The 19,772-nt window shown below is 46.7% G+C and overlaps 1 protein-coding gene across 1 annotated transcript; it reads right to left on the reverse strand.

Moving 5' to 3' along the window:
• Window positions 1-802: 802 nt before the first annotated feature.
• Window positions 803-19,061, reverse strand: si:ch211-106n13.3 (vWFA and Collagen domain-containing protein). Its single transcript, XM_067253754.1, has 30 exons — window positions 18,977-19,061; window positions 18,098-18,495; window positions 17,613-17,775; window positions 17,018-17,183; window positions 16,687-16,912; window positions 16,160-16,333; window positions 15,853-15,930; window positions 15,733-15,744; window positions 15,450-15,533; window positions 15,109-15,162; window positions 14,397-14,450; window positions 14,233-14,286; window positions 14,053-14,106; window positions 13,906-13,959; window positions 13,744-13,797; window positions 13,070-13,123; window positions 8,713-8,766; window positions 6,797-6,841; window positions 6,287-6,340; window positions 5,740-5,793; window positions 5,284-5,337; window positions 4,623-4,694; window positions 4,488-4,523; window positions 4,205-4,249; window positions 3,998-4,030; window positions 2,965-3,111; window positions 2,670-2,724; window positions 1,584-1,775; window positions 1,329-1,406; window positions 803-1,155 (listed from the first exon to the last, which is right to left on the reverse strand). Exons 1-30 carry the CDS (start codon window positions 19,059-19,061, stop codon window positions 962-964), a joined length of 2,877 nt encoding a protein of 958 aa, XP_067109855.1. The 3' UTR covers window positions 803-961.
• Window positions 19,062-19,772: the final 711 nt, after the last annotated feature.

Genomic DNA, 19,772 nt, shown 5'->3' on the forward strand with positions numbered 1-19,772 from the left:
CCATTTTAGTCAACTAAATGTATGAGCAATGCCAATGTATTTCATGTGCCATTACTTTTTACTGAAATACAAAATATAGAGTACAGAAAATAACTTTATTGAATTAAGGAAATATTTGACAGTGCTTAATCAGCAGTGCTTTGAATCTGTTGGAAAGTAATACACTTCCAATACACATAAATAACATAACAAATATAAACTGTATGATCATATTTGTGAACAAATTGAATAGAAAAAGATTATTGTTGTAAATGCTGGAACAAGACAGGGTCATGCTACTGCTGCATAAACATTTAGTTCATAAACTAACATCAAAACAACAGATACATGTCCTTATTGAAAGTTTTAAGTTTAAAAGGTGTCTATGGTGAAACAAAGAATGAATCAGATCCAGAAAAAAATAAGAACAAACACTTTGCTAGTGTCATACATTTCACAACATCCTGAGTTCCTCAGTCATAAAGAAACAACTTCTCACTACAGTTGGAGGTTATACCAAATCATCATATCATTGTAAAAACACTTTGGATCCAGTTTAGAGGTAGCTTTACAAGAGAAGTGCAATGCATTGGATCTTTCACATGACCATGTAAAGCCACAGCTCTTGACAGTACAAAGAAAACCATTTAGATGTGACTCGTAACACGGACCTATCATTGGGCAACATTTTACTCCCAACTACCTTTCTTGGAAGAATCACTACTGACTCTTTCAACATCTCAGTTTGCCAGGACACAGATACTGATGTCCTAGGTCCTCCATTGCAACAGGAATTCCGTTGATATCAGGAAATTGGGAAAGTGTTAAAAAAAAAGAAGAAAAGAACGTACATTATGGGTGAGACGCTGGAATCTCCTCACACAGTCAGCAGTCGTTCCTCTGCGAGTCCTTCCAGACTTCGCTCACATGGACTGAGCTTTCGGTGCGCTTCCAGGTAACGTCCACAGCAGTGCCAAGAGATCTAGAAGCTGGGTCCTTTGCTGTAGCGTTCCTCCCTTAGCGTCTCAAAAGCCTGGTAGCAGGAGGAGGGGTCACACACGCCCGTGTCCCCAGCTGGGCCTCTCTTTCCTGGGATACCGTGGCTTCCTGGCTTCCCTGGCTCTCCTGGAGGTCCCGGGACACCCTCCCCGTCTCTCCCTCTGGGACCCTGAAGGCCTGAGGGGGGGGGAAGAGAGAAGACAGCTCAGCTCTCACATACTGGTTCTCTTCCTGTGGAGGATGATCGATGTATTACAGTAGTCAGTGTGTTGGTGGTACTGTAGCATTAGCATCTTTTGATGTGTTCAGGCTTGAGGCATAATTGAAACAGCAGAAAAGGGGGGTTTCACCTGTTGGTCCAAGAGGACCTGGCAACCCAATGTCTCCCTCTCCTTTGGCACCTTTCAGTCCTAGCGACCCTGTGTCTCCTGGACAGACACACACACACGTACAGTACATTAGCTTATCAGAAAGGCACTTCTGCGGTAAGAATGCTACACCTAGAGATGTTTCAGAGGTCCCCCATGTCACACAGCCCCTGTCATGTCCACTCTGTGAACCTGTGCGTTTCAGAGATTCAAATTCAGAAAAAGATCTGACAGCACCTTTGATTCCTGGAGGTCCTCTTCGTCCAGGCTGCCCCGTGTAGCCCTGAGACCCAGGGGTTCCAGGGTACCCTGGGGTCCCGCTTGGGCCTTTCAGGCCTGGGGCTCCCGGCTCACCTGGGGGTCCCACCACGCTCTCGCATCGACCGCAGCCCCGCGGTGACACCATGTGGAGGAGCTGGGGAAACTCACCTGGACAGAATGAAACAGCGGGTGATGGTGACTGAGATTAGGGTTCTACAGAAACAGGCAGTGTGGTGGTTGAGATTTGAATCCCTGTGCGGTTTAGATTGACTGTGCTGTGACTTTGATCGGTTTGAAGTTAAAATATCAAAGTTTCAAAATGAGTTAAAACTGATATATATATATATATATATATATATATATAAATCCTGGAATAATCATAAAAAAAAAAAAATATCAATAGAGCTACAGAACACAGTGCAGGGGCTGTATTGTAGAGGTTTATAAATAATCACTTCAGCTCTTTGTTGCTGATAGTGAACATCAAACTGTGATCGTCAGCTACTGTTGCTATGGCATCATTCATGTCAGCATAGTGAGGGCTTATTTTGAGGATGAGGAGAGTGATGAAATCTCCAGGAAACAGTAAATATCTTTTCTCCATGTATCTCCAGCACACACACACACACACACACACACACACACACACACACACACACACACACACACACACGTACAAACAGATTAGGCAATAGTCCTGTCGGTTACTCATACCTGCTACTTCTGCTGTCTGAAATGCGGAAATGAAAGCTTGGTTGATGCCCCAGATGTTTCCAGGGTAAGAGTGTGTGTGTGTGTGTGTGTGTGTGTGATACACACACACACACACACGTGGTTATCAGAATTCTGCTCTTTCACAATCCTTTATATTGAGATTGTGCAACAATAAAGAATTTAAAGTTTTGTATTTGACACCAAAGCATCCAACATGGTATGAGTCTGTAATACTGTTAGTCTACAGCACCTCGCTCCATTAAACAGTCACTACTGAATGGTTTAAAAGTCCATGAAAACATGCACTGTAATGACAGTGGAGAAAAGGTTTCAGGGTGTTGAACATACTTCGAAGCATGTTGGCACAAATCTTCATTAGTTGCTCTTCAGAAGGAGTCTTGCCCTGAAACACAGTTTACACACAATAGTCACAACCAGACCCTTGCATCAGCTCTCAGTCACTGGGTCACAGTTCCCTCCTGTTCTGTAGGAGGACTATACAGGCCAGGAGCCCAGGGTGAGGGAAGTAGCCTGTCATCTTATAAAGTGAAATTACCAACAAGATGTCCTGTAAAGAAAATAAACCTGGATTGAAGCAGTTGATATAGTCTTTAAGAACAGCACTGTGTCCCTGCCTACTTACTGGTTTCCCAGGGTAACCAGGCACACCTGGTTGACCAGGTAGGCCGTCTTGGCCAGGGAAACCTCGAGAGCCGGACACCCCCAATTGGCCATTTTCGCCTTTCTTCCCATCAGCCCCTCTGGTTCCTGGATCGCCCGCTAGGCCTCTCTGGAGGACCAATCAGACGTCAGCAGACACAAGTGCCTTGGGAGTCAGGTGGCTGAGCGGTTAGAGAAGCGGGCAAGTAATCAGAAGGTTGCTGTTTCGATCCCCGGCTCTGCCAAATGACGTTGTGTCCTTGGGCAAGGCACTTCACCCTACTTGCCTCGGGGGAATGTCCCTGTACTTACTGTAAGTCGCTCTGGATAAGAGCGTCTGCTAAATGACTAAATGTAAATGTAAATCAACACATTGCATCTGCTAAAACGATATTCTTGAGTACAAAAACTCTTCAGGTGATTATTTAGTTTAACCCAGGCCAGTTGAGCCTCACTTGACATGTTTTGAGTTCTGTCATCAAAGTTTAAGCTGTGACAGATGTGGGCTGCACTGATTCCTCTCAGTATCTTTTTGTACTCATTTTGGTAATCGACCTTTAACAACATTTGAGGGGAATAGTTCTGTGTAGGAATGTGTTAAGACAGAGTTAGTCAGACACGCCTCGACAAACATAAGGTCATTGTTATGCTTCTTTGTAAAGAGGATGAGGAAGCAAAACATTTTATTGACGTTTTTTAAGTGTCAAGTCAGCATGCACAAACTGCACCCCCACACACACACACGCACATTCACATTCACACACACACACACACAGCACATTTTTCTACCCGAGAGAACGTAAATAAGCTGTGTACTACTGTTTCTCAGAAACTGCCATGGTTCTGTATTATTACAGTTAGCTAGTCTCACTTAGAGCAGCCAGCCATGTAAACAGAGACACTGTATTGATCTTGAACTAGACCGATCCTGTTCCTAAACACCTTCTCCAAACTAACTTGATCTGAATAATGTACAGTAATACAAGTCATTAACCAATCACACGTAAGCAGCTCACCTCTCCTTTGCTCCCTCTTGGGCCCAGTACTCCCTACCAGGAAGACATGGGTTAAAAACCTCCACAAATAAACAAACAGAATCACAAAAAAAGGCATTGACCATATCGACACCTTTTTTCAAATCTACAGCTCTCTACCAGGAATAATGCAGGTGAAAGACAGAATTAGGGGTGGAGTTCAAAGTGGAAAGGTCAGAGGTCACATACAGGCACCCCATGAGCTCCAGGTTCTCCGTTGCTGCCTCGCTCACCCTGGAACAACAGGAGGGTGAAGGTCATCACCTCTATCATATACAATCAGAGGTGTTCTCCCATCCTATCTCCTTCGTATTTGAATCCTGGAACTCAAATACGTTGTAAAGCATCTGCTAAGATACATTATTATAGACTAAACCCATTTTTGTTGCATTACTTCAGTTCAGGTATTTGTTGATAACCAGTAGCCTGTAACAACATTTAACGACAGAATTATTCGTGCTTGGCATCTTACATTGCTTCCTTTGACTCCAGGTACCCCAGCATCACCCTGGAAACAGTGATAGTTATCTTATCTGCTGTCATAACATGACTGTTAAAACATGGTTGAATTCTAAAATAATTCTAAAAGAGCTGTACATTAAGTTACCTGTTGCCCTTTGAACCCAGGATGTCCTTTTTCCCCCTGTAACCCTTGGATACCAGGCTCCCCCTGCTCTCCCTGTTGAAGGGAAAGGATTTGGTCAGATTATTATGGGATATTGTAGTTGAGAGGATGTGGTTGGTTTTGCACTGTCTTGTAAAATACAGACTGTTCCTTAGCACTAACAACATTAATACTGTTAAAACTAGTCTCTTGTAGTCCTTGATTATCCGCTATTCACTATATACCCTATTTGAATATTGCTTTGGATAAAAACATTTACTAAATGAATACATGAATGTAAAATGTGAATTTATGTGTTTCCATTTGTTTAAAATACTTCAGACACAGGATTCTAGGCAGATACAGGAGTATCTATAGGACGTCCTGCAATTTGTTTTTCAGTTAGGGTGTGAAACCTTCAGCATCACCAGCTACACTCATGGTTAACCACAGGAACTGTGCAGCAGTAAAACATAATGATAAGTATGGTCTTAGAACACCAAGTGAATTGATATCAAAGTCTCTTGTCTTTTGCCTGAGGTATATGGAAGAACTTGAAAGAACATACAGTATTAGTGTAGTACTACAGCAGCACATGCACAACACACATTTTTAGATCTGTTTCTTCTGATTAAAAAAAAACTGTCAATTGACAAAGACGTACTTTGGGTCCAGGTGTTCCAGGTAGGCCGTTTAATCCTTGCGCCCCTGGGCTGCCCTACAGGTGCACACACACACGGAAACATACATGTGAACATGGACACGGTTAACACACACATACTTCAAGACATAAATCAGTGAGAACACAAGGATGGAAACATATGCACACACACATATGCACACACACACACATGCACACACACATGCACACGCACACACATGCACACGCACACATGCACATATGCAAATGCACACACACACACATATGCACACACACACACACACATGCACACACACACATGTGCACACACACATATGCACACACACACACACACATATGCACACGCACACACACACACACACACACACAGACACATATGCACACGCACACACACACACAGACACATATGCACACGCACACACACACACAGACACATATGCACACGCACACACACGTTACCTTTGCCCCCGCCTGTCCATCAGCTCCAGGTGGACCGACAGGTCCAGGAGGTCCCTGAACAAATAAACATGTGATCATGGTTTCTATGGTGACACTGAAGTGTGTGTATTCTAGTAGCAATATTTTTTTACGTGGCATAGTATACTACAAGTATGATAACCTGTTGGAAATTGGAATTGCTGAAATATCATAGGAAAGGTGATATCTGAAATATTATGCTTGAATAGAAAATTTATAAACTAGTTAAAACAACTGTTGGACTTTTTTGGGGCATTTATTTCATTTCCTCTGTTGGTCATGGCAATATTTCCACTGTGGTTTTCCGTTGTGTTTTTCTTCCAAGTCTATACAGTTTCTCATAGCAAAATCACTGCAGTACCGTAACCATCCAACAGAGAGCAGTCAACTGTCAAGACTAAACTCATTAGATGCCAATTTGTCTGCTAGTTTCTAAATAATTATCTGAATTATAACTTGAACAACATACAATTTCAGTAGAGGAAGGAACTGATCAACATAAGTAAGTCCACTGAACCAGTGCACATACCTCCAGCCCAACAGGCCCTGTCAAGCCCTCCAGTCCTGTAGAGCCCTTCTCACCCTGTCACACAGAAGCACAACAGATTTCTGGGAGTCAGGTGGCTGAGCGGTTAGGGAGTCAGGCTAGTAATCTGAAGGTTACCGGTTAGATTCCTGGCTGTGCAAAATTACGTTGTGACCTTAGGCAAGACACTTCACCCTACTTGCCTCGGGGGAATGTCCCTGTACTTACTGTAAGTCACTCTGGATAAGAGCGTCTGCTAAATGACTAAATGTAAATGTAATTTCTAGACAGACAGATGGATTATGAAGAAGCAGAAGTTGTAGGTGGACAGTCTGCCCCACAGATTTGGTTCTGTCAGTTCAAAAGGTGAACTCCTGTCACAGACCTGGCCTAGAATATTATGGTGTCTTAAGTCTCTTCCTAGGACATCCAGTAGCTATCTATGTGATTACAGCATTGTTTCACATATAGTGTATAATATCTACTGTATGTGTTATTATAATAATACTGTACCGGAGATCCTACAGGCCCAGTCTCACCAGGAAAGCCCCGAATGCCCTGAAGATCAACACACACAGGAAACACCATGCTCAGCAGGGCGAGAAGATAAATAAAACATTAAAACATGAACATAGCAAACGGTGGGATGAATGTAACAGGCCCCCGTCCCCATGCCTGGCATGAGCCCCGTGTCCTCAGAAGGCCCCCAGCAGGACCCTGGCTCCCTCGCAGCACCTGTGACAACTTCCTGTTTAGCAGGAAATGAGGTCTTAAATGAGAGCTGTAATGGACCAGGCAGTGTGAGTGGAGGGAGTTTATGAGAGGGCTACGCATCACTACTAATTGTTGTGGTAGCTTTCCACAAACATCCGCACAGCGATAGAGAACTGTTACAGTTTGAAACATTTCTGGAGAAGCTGTTTCTTCTGATTCAGACTTTCAGTCCTCGCGTTGCCATGGACGACCTTCCATTCCTCCCGTTCTCTTCTGAGTTCAAGAAAGCCTGCCTCGTATCATTCCACGCCTCCAAGTAAAGTAAGCAGCCAGCCAACCACTGCTTGGATTTCCACAGAGGGAAAGACATAAATGTGTATATATTGAGGAGTCTCGACTGTGTGTGTTCGTGTGTTCGTGTATGTGGTCTGTCTCCATCTGCTGGTCAGTTTGTGGTCTGGCAGAACATCTGAGGTTGACCTCAACCTGATCGAGGTGAGAGCTAGCCACAGTTAAGAGACTAGATCCTGGTTAGATGCACTTCTCTGTGTACTGCATCAATATTACTTTTAACATCTAAAGCCCTTGGCTGGTCTGTACTTTTTTTCTTCCTGTACATTGCCCAAATGCAGCCTACACTAAGCCTAGAGAGTGTTCCCAAGGCAACCACAGAAACTACTGTCATCTTGGATTTATTATTTCAAAATCCATAGAAATACTATACTAAATCGTAAATACAGCAAGTGTAGCTGTTACAGGTGGGCTTCAAACCACTGGCCACCCAAATGAGAACTCAAACATCTACCACTAGACCAAAGAGGAAAGACCCAGAGCTCCAGGGTGGGTTGAGACCTTCAACAGTGCTTCTCTGGAACACAGGCTATGCATGAATAACACTCCCAACCTACGATGGGGCCCTAAGCCCTTGGTCTACCAGTATTTTTAGCGCAATGTTTTTAACCAGAGACGGCTGATATGCACATGGGTTGGTTACTGGTGGTCTCTGCTCCAGAACCTTTAAGACAGATGGTTCCAGTTCTGACCCACAGCCCAATAACCACACTAGAGTTCTGTTTACCTTCACAACCCTCCAGTACCCCAAGTTTGCTATTTTAGACTGTGGCAAAATTTGGGCTGTCAACCTTTTTTTTTTTTTACTGAGGACCTCAACTAACTACACCCCTAACCTTGGTGTTGTGACATCCCCGGTGATAGTTTAAGGGTTGTGTGTTTGGAAAGCTGTTCCTTCTTATAGCAAAGACCCATATAGAGGATATCTCAACAACTTACTGTCTCAGTGTTCGGTTCTATACGCCTCGAGGCATTAGGGTTTGAGAGGGGCAGAGAGCGTGTCCTGGAGTTAACAAACACTGAGGCAGATTGATGACCACATTTGGAGCGACGTCAACTCAAACATCAGGTCTATTTTGAGTTAAAAGTTCCTTAATGTCTTTTAGGTGGCTTCATAAACCAGTTTATGGTTTTTAGTATATGTGCCTCAATGGAACATAACACTGCTTCCCAGAAGGACTGCTGGTACGGCTATAGAACAGCTGGAGTTATACTGGAGGGAAAGAAGATGATGACAATGATGATGATGATGGGGAAGAGAAGGAGGAGTGCTTGGCTGAGAAATGAGATCAACATGGCCAAGTTCTTCATTCCTTTTCCTTGAGTATATCTGAATAAAGCTGAATTTGAATAATGCCACTTACAGGGATTCCGGTTTGTCCTTCCAATCCAGGCACCCCACCTTCTCCTTTTTCACCCTGGAGTAGAACAAGAAAACGTTTGTGAAAATGTACACGTGTGTGCGTGTGTGTGTGTGTCTCACATTCTCTTCACAAGTCATAAGTACATGTTGTAGCCTAGAACATCTTCAACAAGTCAGTTGGCTGAGCGGTGAGTGAGTCGGGCTAGTAATCCGAAGGTTGCCAGTTCGATTCCCGGTCATGCCAACTGACGTTGTGTCCTTGGGCAAGGCACTTCACCCTACTTGCCTCGGGGGAATGTCCCTGTACTTACTGTAAGTCGCTCTGGATAAGAGCGTCTGCTAAATGACTAAATGTAAATGTAAACAAGCTCTGCTGTGTAATGGCCTGATACAGTATATGATTAACTTCTGGAATAGACCATGCTACACCATGCAAGGGACTGCTGATGTCCCCTCGAGGTGGGGGTTGCCAGATTTGCAAACGATCAACCCCCTAAACGCCAAGCCTCACACTAACACACCATAGGCATGCATGGACACGATCAGTCATTGGATTCGAGTTATGATCCATCTAAAACACCTCCAACATGCATGTAGCTATGATCTTCTACCACACAGACAGACCACACATGAACTAGTTTAGCCTAGCTACAGCTAGTGTTTCACCAGTGAAGCGCGGTCGGTAGGTAAGTAAGCACCATGCAGTGCTGCACAGGCCCTGCCTGCCACATGTGCTTTTGAAGTGTTCTGTCTCTCTGAACTTGGAATGGAGGTTGTCAGCTAAGCCCACCCTGTCATTATCAACATGAGAGGCTTGATCTTATACACAGTCACGATGCAAGGGTAATGGCTGAAAATATTTCAGGATGACAAGTGATCATGAAGCCCAAACATGAAATAGTCAGCGCCTAGGTGAAGTGGTAAACATCGCAAGTAGCTATTATGGGTAAAACTGATTGTGAGGGATTTGATTTATGACCCAGGTGATTGAGTGTTCTCTGCTCTGTTAGACTGGGTTCATTTATTTGAAACTTGCAAGGGAGGGAGGTGTTAGCATGACATGAAAAATGAGGGAGGAGGTGGGGGGGTGGCACTTGAAGAGACAGATTGGGGTTTGATCTGTTCGCTCAACTACGTCGATTCAGACTTCCGTAAATAAAACAAGAATGTTTTCATTTAGCGGATGCCAGTGTGCAAAGCAACATTCAGAAGTGGAACGGAACCTGCAACCTCTGGCTCCCCAGTCAAAACCTCAATCACTGAGCTAAACCCATCCCTTTATAAGCAGTGGTTCTTTTCTCCAGACCAAACCTGAGGCACCCTGCTATGTTAACTACACATCCTGTAGACTTCAATTTACATTCTATCTACACTATTACATGCTGAATAGTTTACTGTAGGGGACCAGCCCATAGCTGTGCATTCCAAGTGTTCAATCATCGTACAGTTTTTCGTCTGTACTGCAGATGACATGATCCCCATGCAAAGATTCTATCTATATAACCTGTCTGCCCTGAGATCACAGCCAACCTATAATCAATGTCTCAAATTACCGAACCACAAAAAGACATAATGAATACTATGTATCAGCTACATCACCCCAAAAAAGTGTCTTGTGTGATTCGCCAAATTACAAGACATTACAGACATTTTCAAGCCGACGGAGTCTTATTCTGGAGGACCATCATTAGGGTTTGCAGGATTGGTTTGCTGTCATATGTGTTTGGAAGAGGGAAGCAGCGACCGGGCTGGGCTCACAGAGCTAGGGACATTATGTGTAATCAGACGGAATTTAATTGGAACGTTTGTGCAAGCTCCTCATCGGCGTGTTGCCGCGACTACATGATTTGTGGAAAACCATTCGCACTTGCATAATGTCCAGGGGAAATGCGGCTATGCTCATAGATAGCAACCAGCCTAGTGGACAAATCTATGTTAGTTTATATTAAACATTCTTAGTATGCATCACAGCATGCGTACCACGGGATATGTTGTACTGTTTACTTGTTACAACATGAAGGCCAAACATGGAGAAGGAAATAATTTCCTGATCATGACACATCACAGCTCTGAAAGTAGACCTCACACACAGCGTTCCCTGAGCCGTGACAGGTCCACCTACCGTGTTGTGATACAGTAGGAACTCAGTTATTATTTCCTCCAAACAACTGTTCCCCTTCTACAGAGGATAGTAATTACCAGTAAAACTTTATAGGGGATTTCACTGTTCCGCAGTTTTCATTCAAGTTTTTTTTATTGGGGAATATAAAGAATGCCTATTAACATTCTGGAACGTTTGGATTCAAGTGTTGAAGTTCTAAACTCTCCTGTTGAGCTGCCAAGTAGGCAGGCTTATAGGCAGACAAGCTGGCTGGCAGGTTCAACCCGCTCTGCTGCTACATCTAAGATTGAGCATGATGCTGTGGTGTGGTTGTTTTTACAGCCCAGTGGTGTCGTGTGCTGAAGCCAGTGATTAGAGAGAGTAGCAGCCAAGCCCTGGTGCAGCCCTGAACACTGAACCAAACCCACCCTAACGAGGCAGCTTTCATTTGGTCCACCACATCAAACCCCCACCTCTGGGTTCGTTAATCATCCTCCAGCACCCAATGCCTAGAGACTGGGAAAAATATGAGAGTGTGTGTGTGTGTGTGTGCACAGGGGGGGGGGGGGGGGGGGGGGGCAGGTGGGGGACCCTGGGGTTTGGCTCTGCATTTATTTGGGGTGTTCCTCCTGGCTTCTAATCCAAAATTACATTTTACATTACATTTAGTCATTTAGCAGACGCTCTTATCCAGAGCGACTTACAGTAAGTACAGGGACATTCCCCCTGAGGCAAGTAGGGTGAAGTGTCTTGCCCAAGGACACTACGTCGTTGGCCTGGTACTTAAAACGATGCCCCCTCCAGTGATCCGCCATCACACCTTCTGAGGTTTCAACTACAGACTTCCTGGTTACAATGAAGAAATGTCACTGCACTCGCTAAACATACTTTCACCCAATTATCAGGCTAGATCAAACGTCCTACCCAGGCCAAGACCTTTATCGAGCTCTTTTACGGGGAACGTGTGCTCAGTTTAATAGGTCGGTAAATGGTAGGGTTGCCTGTCACTAAACTTTGCCAACCCCAGAGAAAGGGAGAGAGAAAGAGGGAGCAATGAGCCACAGAAACAGATGGAGGAACAAGAGGAACAGTAACTGTTCTAGACAGACCCTCGTTCCCACACAGACACAGCCTACACCTGACTGGCATCTGAATAGATCCATTGTGATGTCCGAATTCGGCGTAGAATGCGGTCCGGGGGCCCCTGTGTTTGGTCTGGACTCATCCAGCTTATACAGACTTCACTGTGACAGGACTTGTCTTTGGACGGGATTAAACAAACCTACTCTAAGGTCAGACAGCGCATGACAAGGCTGCAGTGTCACCGAAATAACATCCACAAACAGAGGAAACGTAAATCTAATTATCACCATCCGTTTAAATACGATGATTAAATATGATATATAAAAGGTAGGTTTCTAAGTCAGCGGGGGTAGGTTTCCTGTCGCCTCCTCTCCAAAGAAAAAACAAACTTGAAAGACCGAACGTATGTCAATGTTTACATGTGAACTAACCATTTCCCTCCGCCGACAACACCTCAACTTCTACAAATAGATTCTCCAGTAGGCTGCCATCCTTGCCTCTCGTTTCAACCTTGTTGAAGTTTTCTCAATATAGAGCAAAGGGTGAAAGCTAGACCTTCTGGTCTCTTATAGAAACCTTGGCTCCCAAATGCAAGATGAAAGTCAAACCACAAATATGTCCTCTGCAAGCCCCTCCAAAACCCCAGAGATATTTTCACTCATCTGGGAGAACATCTCCTGTCTAGCTACAGCAGCACGGTCCTAGTCTTCCAGTCTCCGCTAATCATGGGGAGTCAGGTGGCTGAGCGGTTAGGGAATCGGGCTAGTAATCTGAAGGTTGCCGGTTCGATTCCCGGCCGTGAAAAATGACGTTGTGTCCATGGGCAACACACTTCACCCTACTTGCGTCTGGGGAATGTCCCTGTACTTACTGTAAGTCGCTCTGGATAAGAGCGTCTGCTAAATGACTAAATGTAATCACCGCAATAGAGAGCAACTGGATGTTTTTGTCAACATTATATCCACTCTGGTTAGATGAGAACGGATTATTCAGCTGACAGAAGTGTAGGAGCAGGCCTGTGTTCAGTAGCAGGACATCAGTCAACTAGCCTGGCTGGTCAGCTAACATTCTGTGAAACTAAACGTGAAGTGAATCCAGCAGTCAGTCCCCCTTCACGTCCACACAGACCATCTCTCCAGGGGTGGAGCTCTATGGAAATGAGTCAGTGGCTCACCTTGGGTCCTGCAGGTCCCGGTGAAGCATCCTTCCCTGGCGGGCCAACCTCTCCCTACACACACCAACAACATGAGAGAACAGTTAAACCATCATTAGTACTAGCCCATAGTGAACCTGTGCAGTTAACGTGAGAGAACAGTTAAACCATCAATAGTACTAGCCCATAGTGAACATGTGCAGTTAACGTGAGAGAACAGTTAAACCATCATTAGTACTAGCCCATAGTGAACCTGTGCAGTTAACGTGAGAGAACAGTTAAACCATCATTAGTACTAGCCCATAGTGAACATGTGCAGTTAACGTGAGAGAACAGTTAAACCATCATTAGTACTAGCCCATAGTGAACATGTGCAGTTAACGTGAGAGAACTTTGGAACCTCAGTGGAGGAGCATTTGACTGCAGCTCAAGAGGTCATAGGTTCAAATCCCCCCATGTATGTTGCTTTTGATAAAAGTGCTAAATAAATGCATTACTATGATTACGATGATTACTATGAATCTCGTGTGACTGATACTACAGTCCCTTATGTTACAGATACATGTGCATTTGTAATCCTCTCAGATTGTGTGGGTAGTGTACAGTAGTGTATGTTGTAATCCTCTCAGATTGTGTGGGTAGAGTTGTGTACAGTACAGTCCAGTGTGTGCTGGAGCTGTGCGGTGTGTTCTTACCGCTGGTCCAGGTTCTCCTGAGGGCCCTTGAGACCCTGGCTCCCCTGGGGGTCCCTGCACACAGAAGGAGAAGGCAGTGAGCCAACACAGACTTCACCAGAGCACCCTTTCTGAATAACTCCAGTGTATGTATCTGCTGCAGGTTGTTTGTCATGCTGCTACCTGGGGTCCAGCTGTTTCCAAAGTGTTCGACTTCAGCAGGTCAAATCCCGGTCCCTGCCAGAGAAACTTTGTCGTTTATTTTTTTGGTTCTTTACAATCATCTTAGCATATATATCTTAGCGGACGTCAGTCGTCATGGTAACTCACCATGGGTCCAGGAGGTCCAGGCATGCCTTGAAGACCAGGCGATCCCATCTCACCCTGTGGGCAGAACGGACCAATCACACGAGAACACGACCTTAGCCATGCCAGCATCGGCCAGCTCATGTCGAGTCACCGCGCTGAGTGATGACCAACAGACATAGAAGTCCAGACACTGCTGCTTACTTTGGCTCCATGAAGTCCTGGCTCGCCCGCGGGCCCTGAAGCGCCTGGCTCTGCCTGGGTTACACACACAACACAGCAGGTTTAGAGGGTGCAGTCTGCCTGCACAGTGAGAGGATCTCAGAGGGACGTCTGTGTGTTGATGCCGGCCTGTCTGTTGTACTCACATTCATCCCATCCTTCCCTGGCTGCCCAGGTACACCAGATGCCCCTGGCTTGCCCTGAGTTAGCAAGTATATTTTTAGAATTTATTATCAAAACATGGGATGGTAAAGAAATAAGATCATATATGGAATAGTAATATTAAGGGAATAGAAGAGAGCAGAATCAGATGGGACTGGGGAGAGAAACTGAAAGCTTGAATAGTTGAGACTGATGAATGATGGATAAAGGAGTCTTGGATGTTCAGTATCAGAGTCATAGTGTCAGAGTCACAGTGTCAGAGTCACAGTGTCAGAGCCACAGTATCGGAGTCACAGTGTCAGAGTCACAGTGTCAGAGTCACAGTGTCAGAGTCACAGTGTCAGAGCCACAGTGTCAGAGTCACAGTGTCAGAGTCACAGTGTCAGAGTCACAGTGTCAGAGTCACAGTGTCAGAGTCACAGTGTCGGAGCCACAGTATCGGAGTCACAGTGTCAGAGTCACAGTGTCAGAGTCACAGTGTCAGAGTCACAGTGTCAGAGTCACAGTGTCAGAGTCACAGTGTCAGAGCCACAGTATCGGAGTCACAGTGTCAGAGTCACAGTGTCAGAGTCACAGTCACAGTGTCAGAGTCACAGTGTCAGAGTCACAGTGTCAGAGCCACAGTATCGGAGTCACAGTGTCAGAGTCACAGTGTCAGAGTCACAGTGTCAGAGTCACAGTGTCAGAGTCACTCACAGGCTTGCCGTCAGGGCCAGGCGGCCCCTCCCTGCCCTTCTCTCCCCGGAAGCCCTGAAGAGTCACACAGAGAGAAGGCCATCTCAGAGACTCAGAGAGTTTCCGTAAGTCTTGACATATGCATCATGTCAACTTAAAACAAGTACATTTGGCTGCCAGTGCAGTAAGAAATTAATACAATTAAAAAGACTATCACACGATTTTAGATGTAGAGTTTTTGCCGTGCAGGGGGAGGAGATTTGAGGAGAGAGAATCTGATTTACTTTACGCAGTACTCGTGTGTTATTTTAGATCACATAAGCAGAATGTAAAGAGTGAAGCGTGAGTGTTCAGGGGCTCACCATGGGTCCAGGCAGACCCGGGGTGCCTGGCTTCCCCATGGGGCAGTCACAGCTCTCCACTGCTGCCTGGCGGTCTGGGGGACACTGAGACGCATGGGGACAACATCAACCATGTATCCATGGAAACATTTACACAGATAAATACATCAATTCAATTAACTTTATTTACGCCACAGCTTACTTGGTATGCTTACTGTCTTACTTAAAGCATGACGTTGAGCTTTACGTTACAGATTATTAAATCGACTGTGATGGAAACACAAAAAAGCAATTGTTTACTCACCCTGCTATCATCCTGTTTAGAAAACAAAATCACAGAGAAAATCCATAAGGAAACAGGCGATAAGGTGACAGTGTTGCTACGATGCACCATGTAGATCCACAGTGTAGATAAGGTGCTCACCACAGAGTAGATCTCACAGGCTGGCTCTTTCTCTCCCTGCTCCGGGTCGCAGTACACTCGAAGCTTCTGCAGCTCAATCTGGAGGGCAGGAGTTTGAGACAAAATGGTGGAATAAAAAGAAAAAGATTCATCCACAACTGATTGCCGCCACAAAACGTAGTCACGGTCACAGTGCATAGACACACGTGGACCATCAGAGCAGCTCTCTGTCTCTCTCAAGACATACTCTCATTCTCTCATACAAGCAAACAGTCAGCGTTCTGAACAACAGAAATGATTGGATGTGAGAGTTTTTACGCTGACTCACCGAGACGGTGGTGTCCATCTTGACCTTCTTGGCCACCTGCGTTTTCCCGTTGATGTAGATGGGAGCCGCCGGCTCCAGCAGCTGCTCCTCGATCTTCATGTCGTCCAGGTAAAGGATCACACGCCTGGGCTTGACCAGAAGCTTGACCTGGTGCCACTCCCCATCAAACAACCTCTGGAGAGGAGGGGAGGAGGGCAGTGGGGGGGAGAGGAGAGGGGAGGAGGGGTGGAGGAGGAGAGGAGGGTGGGAGAGGAGAGGGGAGGGGAAGAGGAGGAGAGGGGAGGGGAGGGGAAGAGGAGGAGAGGGGAGGGGAGGAAAGGAAAGAGAGGAGGGGAGGGAGAGTAGAGGAGGGAAGGTTCACTACTGGGTAAATATGCATAAAGAGACAGAGAATTCTCAACAAACTGCACAATGATAGACGGTACGAGTCGCGAAACATCAGCCAGATGACACCAGACACTTTCATGACACCTGTTGGAATCTCTGCATCCATTCACGCTTGACCTGATCTGAGCGCGTGTACAGACCTTGATGCCGCGGTCGTTGAAGATGACACTCTGATCCCTCTTGGTGGCGCTGGTGGTTGTCAAGGTGACGGACTTGTCCGGGCCGTTCATGGTCAGGGCGAGCTGCTTGACCGCGTCCTGGGACAAGACCCTGAGCAGGTCAAACTTCACCCGATTGGTCGGGGCCTTCATCCGCAGCGTGGCCACCAACACGTAGGAGTGAGGGAGGCCCTCAGGAAACACCACCCTGGAACACAATCACACATCAGGTGTGTGTGTGTCACATGTCACGTGTGTCAGACATCTGCAGTGTGTACTGTGTGTGTGTGTGTGTGTGCCTGTAAAACCTCACCTGGTGCTGTCTGTGAAGTCCATCCGAGGGCTCAGCAGGTAGGCAGCCTCGGACATGAGAGAGCCCTGCACCTTCTTGGCCTTCAGGTCCACCTTGAGAGAGGACAGCAGCTCAAAGCCCTTCGAGTTGTGGTTGGTTCCTGGGATATGGGCTGGACACACAGACTCTGAGAGGGAGGGAGGGAGAGAGACGGAGAGAGAGAGAGAGAGAGAGAGAGAGAGAGAGAGAGAGAGAGAGAGAGAGAGAGAGAGAGAGAGAGAGAGAGAGAGAGAGAGACAGACAGAGACAGAGACACAGAGAGAGAGAGAGATTAGATCCAAACTGTACCTTAGAGCATCAGGATCCAGGTACGTAAACATCAGGATCCATGGCTAAAAAATATGCTATTGACACATTTACATGATATTCATATGGCACACTTTCATCCAAAGAGGCATTCCAAGAGTACAGAGAAGGAAGAGCAGAACGTCGGGGCTCAGATGTGCATCGTCTCACTGTCCTGTGAGTGACGCTGTCTCTTTAAGAGCGTGCCTGACGCGTCCCACTGTCCTGTGAGTGACGCTGTCTCTTTAAGAGCATGCCTGGAGCGTCTCACCTTGGCAGAGCTTCTGCTCCATGGCGTCTCTGATGCTGCCGATGGTGGAGTAGTCCTCCGCATAAAGGACGTAGGTGGACGGGGGCGTGGTCGCCAGGGACACCAGCTCGGAGTTGGTGATCTCGTTGCCCACCCCCACCGCAAACAGGATGATGTTCTGGGCCTGGTGAGGAAAGAATGAAACGTAAATGAATGTAAAGTTGATGTGAAGCTATCCACATATGTTATGTGGGCCATCCACATAGCCCCATCTTCGGGTCCATCCTTAACCTCTGACCTACATTACATTTACATTTAGTCATTTAGCAGACACTCTTATCCAGAGTGACATACAGTAAGTACAGGGACATTCCCCCGAGGCAAGTAGGGTGAAGTGCCTTGCCCAACGACACAACGTCATATTGCACGGCCGAGGAATCGAACCGGCAACCTTCTGATTAATAGCCCGATTCCCTAACCGTTCAGCCATCTGACCTCTGACCCACCTTGGCCTCCAAAGCCGCATCCACCACATCGTCCTGGGAGCGTCCGTCCGTCAGCACCACGGCGATGCGGTTCCTGGCCGCCTGCGTGCGATTGGACGAAGGGAAGACGTGCTGGGTGGCGAACTTGATGGCCCGCCCTGTCTGCGTGCTGCCTCCCAGGAAGCCAATCGCGTCGATGGCGGCGACCAGGTCCTGATTGGTCAGGTGTTTCCCCAGGGGGATCTCCAGGCGGGGCGTGTCGCTGTACTGGACCACACCCACCTGGGTGTGGCGGGAGCTGACGTCGAAGCCGCTGGTGATGTTGACGAGCCAGCGCTTGGCGAACTGGAAATCAGGGATCCCCAAGCTGGAGGAGCCGTCGATGATGTAGACCAGGTCGTTGGCCGCGGTGCTGCAGCCTGAAACGGCAGGAGAACACTCAGGGAAACGGATTTGAACGTCAGGATCGTAACGGTGGACTTTTCACGCTCACTTGGGATGGGAGAGAGTTCTCAGTGCGCAACACTGAACCGACAGAAAGTCCCTGTATTCATTCAGCAGATGCTTTTATCCAGAGCCATGTAATGACGGGGAATCGAACCCACGACCTCTTGATCTATCTATGGTCAAACGCTCTACCACTGAGCTAAACCTGGAAAGACCTTAATTACATTTAGTCATTTAGCAAACGATCTTATCCAGAGCGACTTACAGTAAGTACAGGGACATTCCCCCGAGGCAAGTAGGGTAAAGTGCCTTGCCCAAGGACACAACGTCAGTTGGCATGACCGGGAATCGAACTGGCAACCTTCGGATTACTAGCCCGATTCCCTCACCGCTCAGCCACCTGACCCACCTTATGGGTGTTTGTGGAGCTATAACAGGTCTGCTCTGGTTCACCTGCTTGGACGTTCAGGTAGTTCTCTCCCCTCAGCAGCGGGAGGAAGATGCAGGTCAACATGGCTCCTAACATCCAGGTGTCCATGGCTCCTCAGGGTCGTGCTGCGCTCACAGGGCACTCACTCTGTCACCCTTTGTTTGTTCTGAACGTGGTGTTTCATGTATGGATTTAGGATTTATGTTTGCAACAAAGATTAAAACATGTTGATCTCAGTGCCCAACAGCTACAATTACCCATTTCCAGTCAGCATTTACTATTTCAAGTCTTTCAACGAAATGGCCTTACAATAACATACAATTACATGGTTGATCCTAGAGACTTTTTCCCCTTTTCAACAAAAAATATGAAAAAATGAGACTAATTGCAGTCCTGAGCCCTACATTCTCTGTCAAATACGTCATGTGACTTCCTGTCCCAGCTTACCTTCTGTCTTTCAGTCCAAGATCATCCAGCTCACCCTTTCAGGTCTCCTGCAGTGGAAGTCTCCAGTCACGGTCAGGTCTCCTGCAGTGGAAGTCTCCAGTCACGGTCAGGTCTCCCTCTCTACTATTCCAGCCTTGGAAGCAAGTGTGCTAGTTCATCAGAAAGCGTGTGTGTGTGTGTGTGTGTGTGTGGGGAGCCTGGCAGCTGTTATATACCAGGAGGGAGGCAGTGACGTGCAGGGGGGGGCTGAGGTCTGGGCGACGGAGGGAGGGCCGACCGTGGTGGCTTTGGGGCTGGGACTTCTGGATTACAGGGAAGGGGTTGGCTGGCTCCACACACCAGGCCCTCCCTGGAGCCAGACACCTGCGACTG

Source organism: Osmerus mordax, chromosome 16 (genome assembly GCF_038355195.1).
Source record: "Osmerus mordax isolate fOsmMor3 chromosome 16, fOsmMor3.pri, whole genome shotgun sequence".
NCBI lineage: Eukaryota > Metazoa > Chordata > Actinopteri > Osmeriformes > Osmeridae > Osmerus > Osmerus mordax.

Bases quoted from the DNA above. Each gene is read 5' to 3' on its own strand.
- si:ch211-106n13.3 (XM_067253754.1), bottom strand. From the start codon at position 19,061: ATGGACACCTGGATGTTAGGAGCCATGTTGACCTGCATCTTCCTCCCG. The intron at 17,776-18,097 runs GTGGGTCAGAGG...TTTCCTCACCAG, and splicing joins ATGCGGCTTTGGAGGCCAAG to GCCCAGAACATCATCCTGTT. The intron at 16,334-16,686 runs GTCTGTACACGC...CCTCCTCTCCAG, and splicing joins TCAACGACCGCGGCATCAAG to AGGTTGTTTGATGGGGAGTG.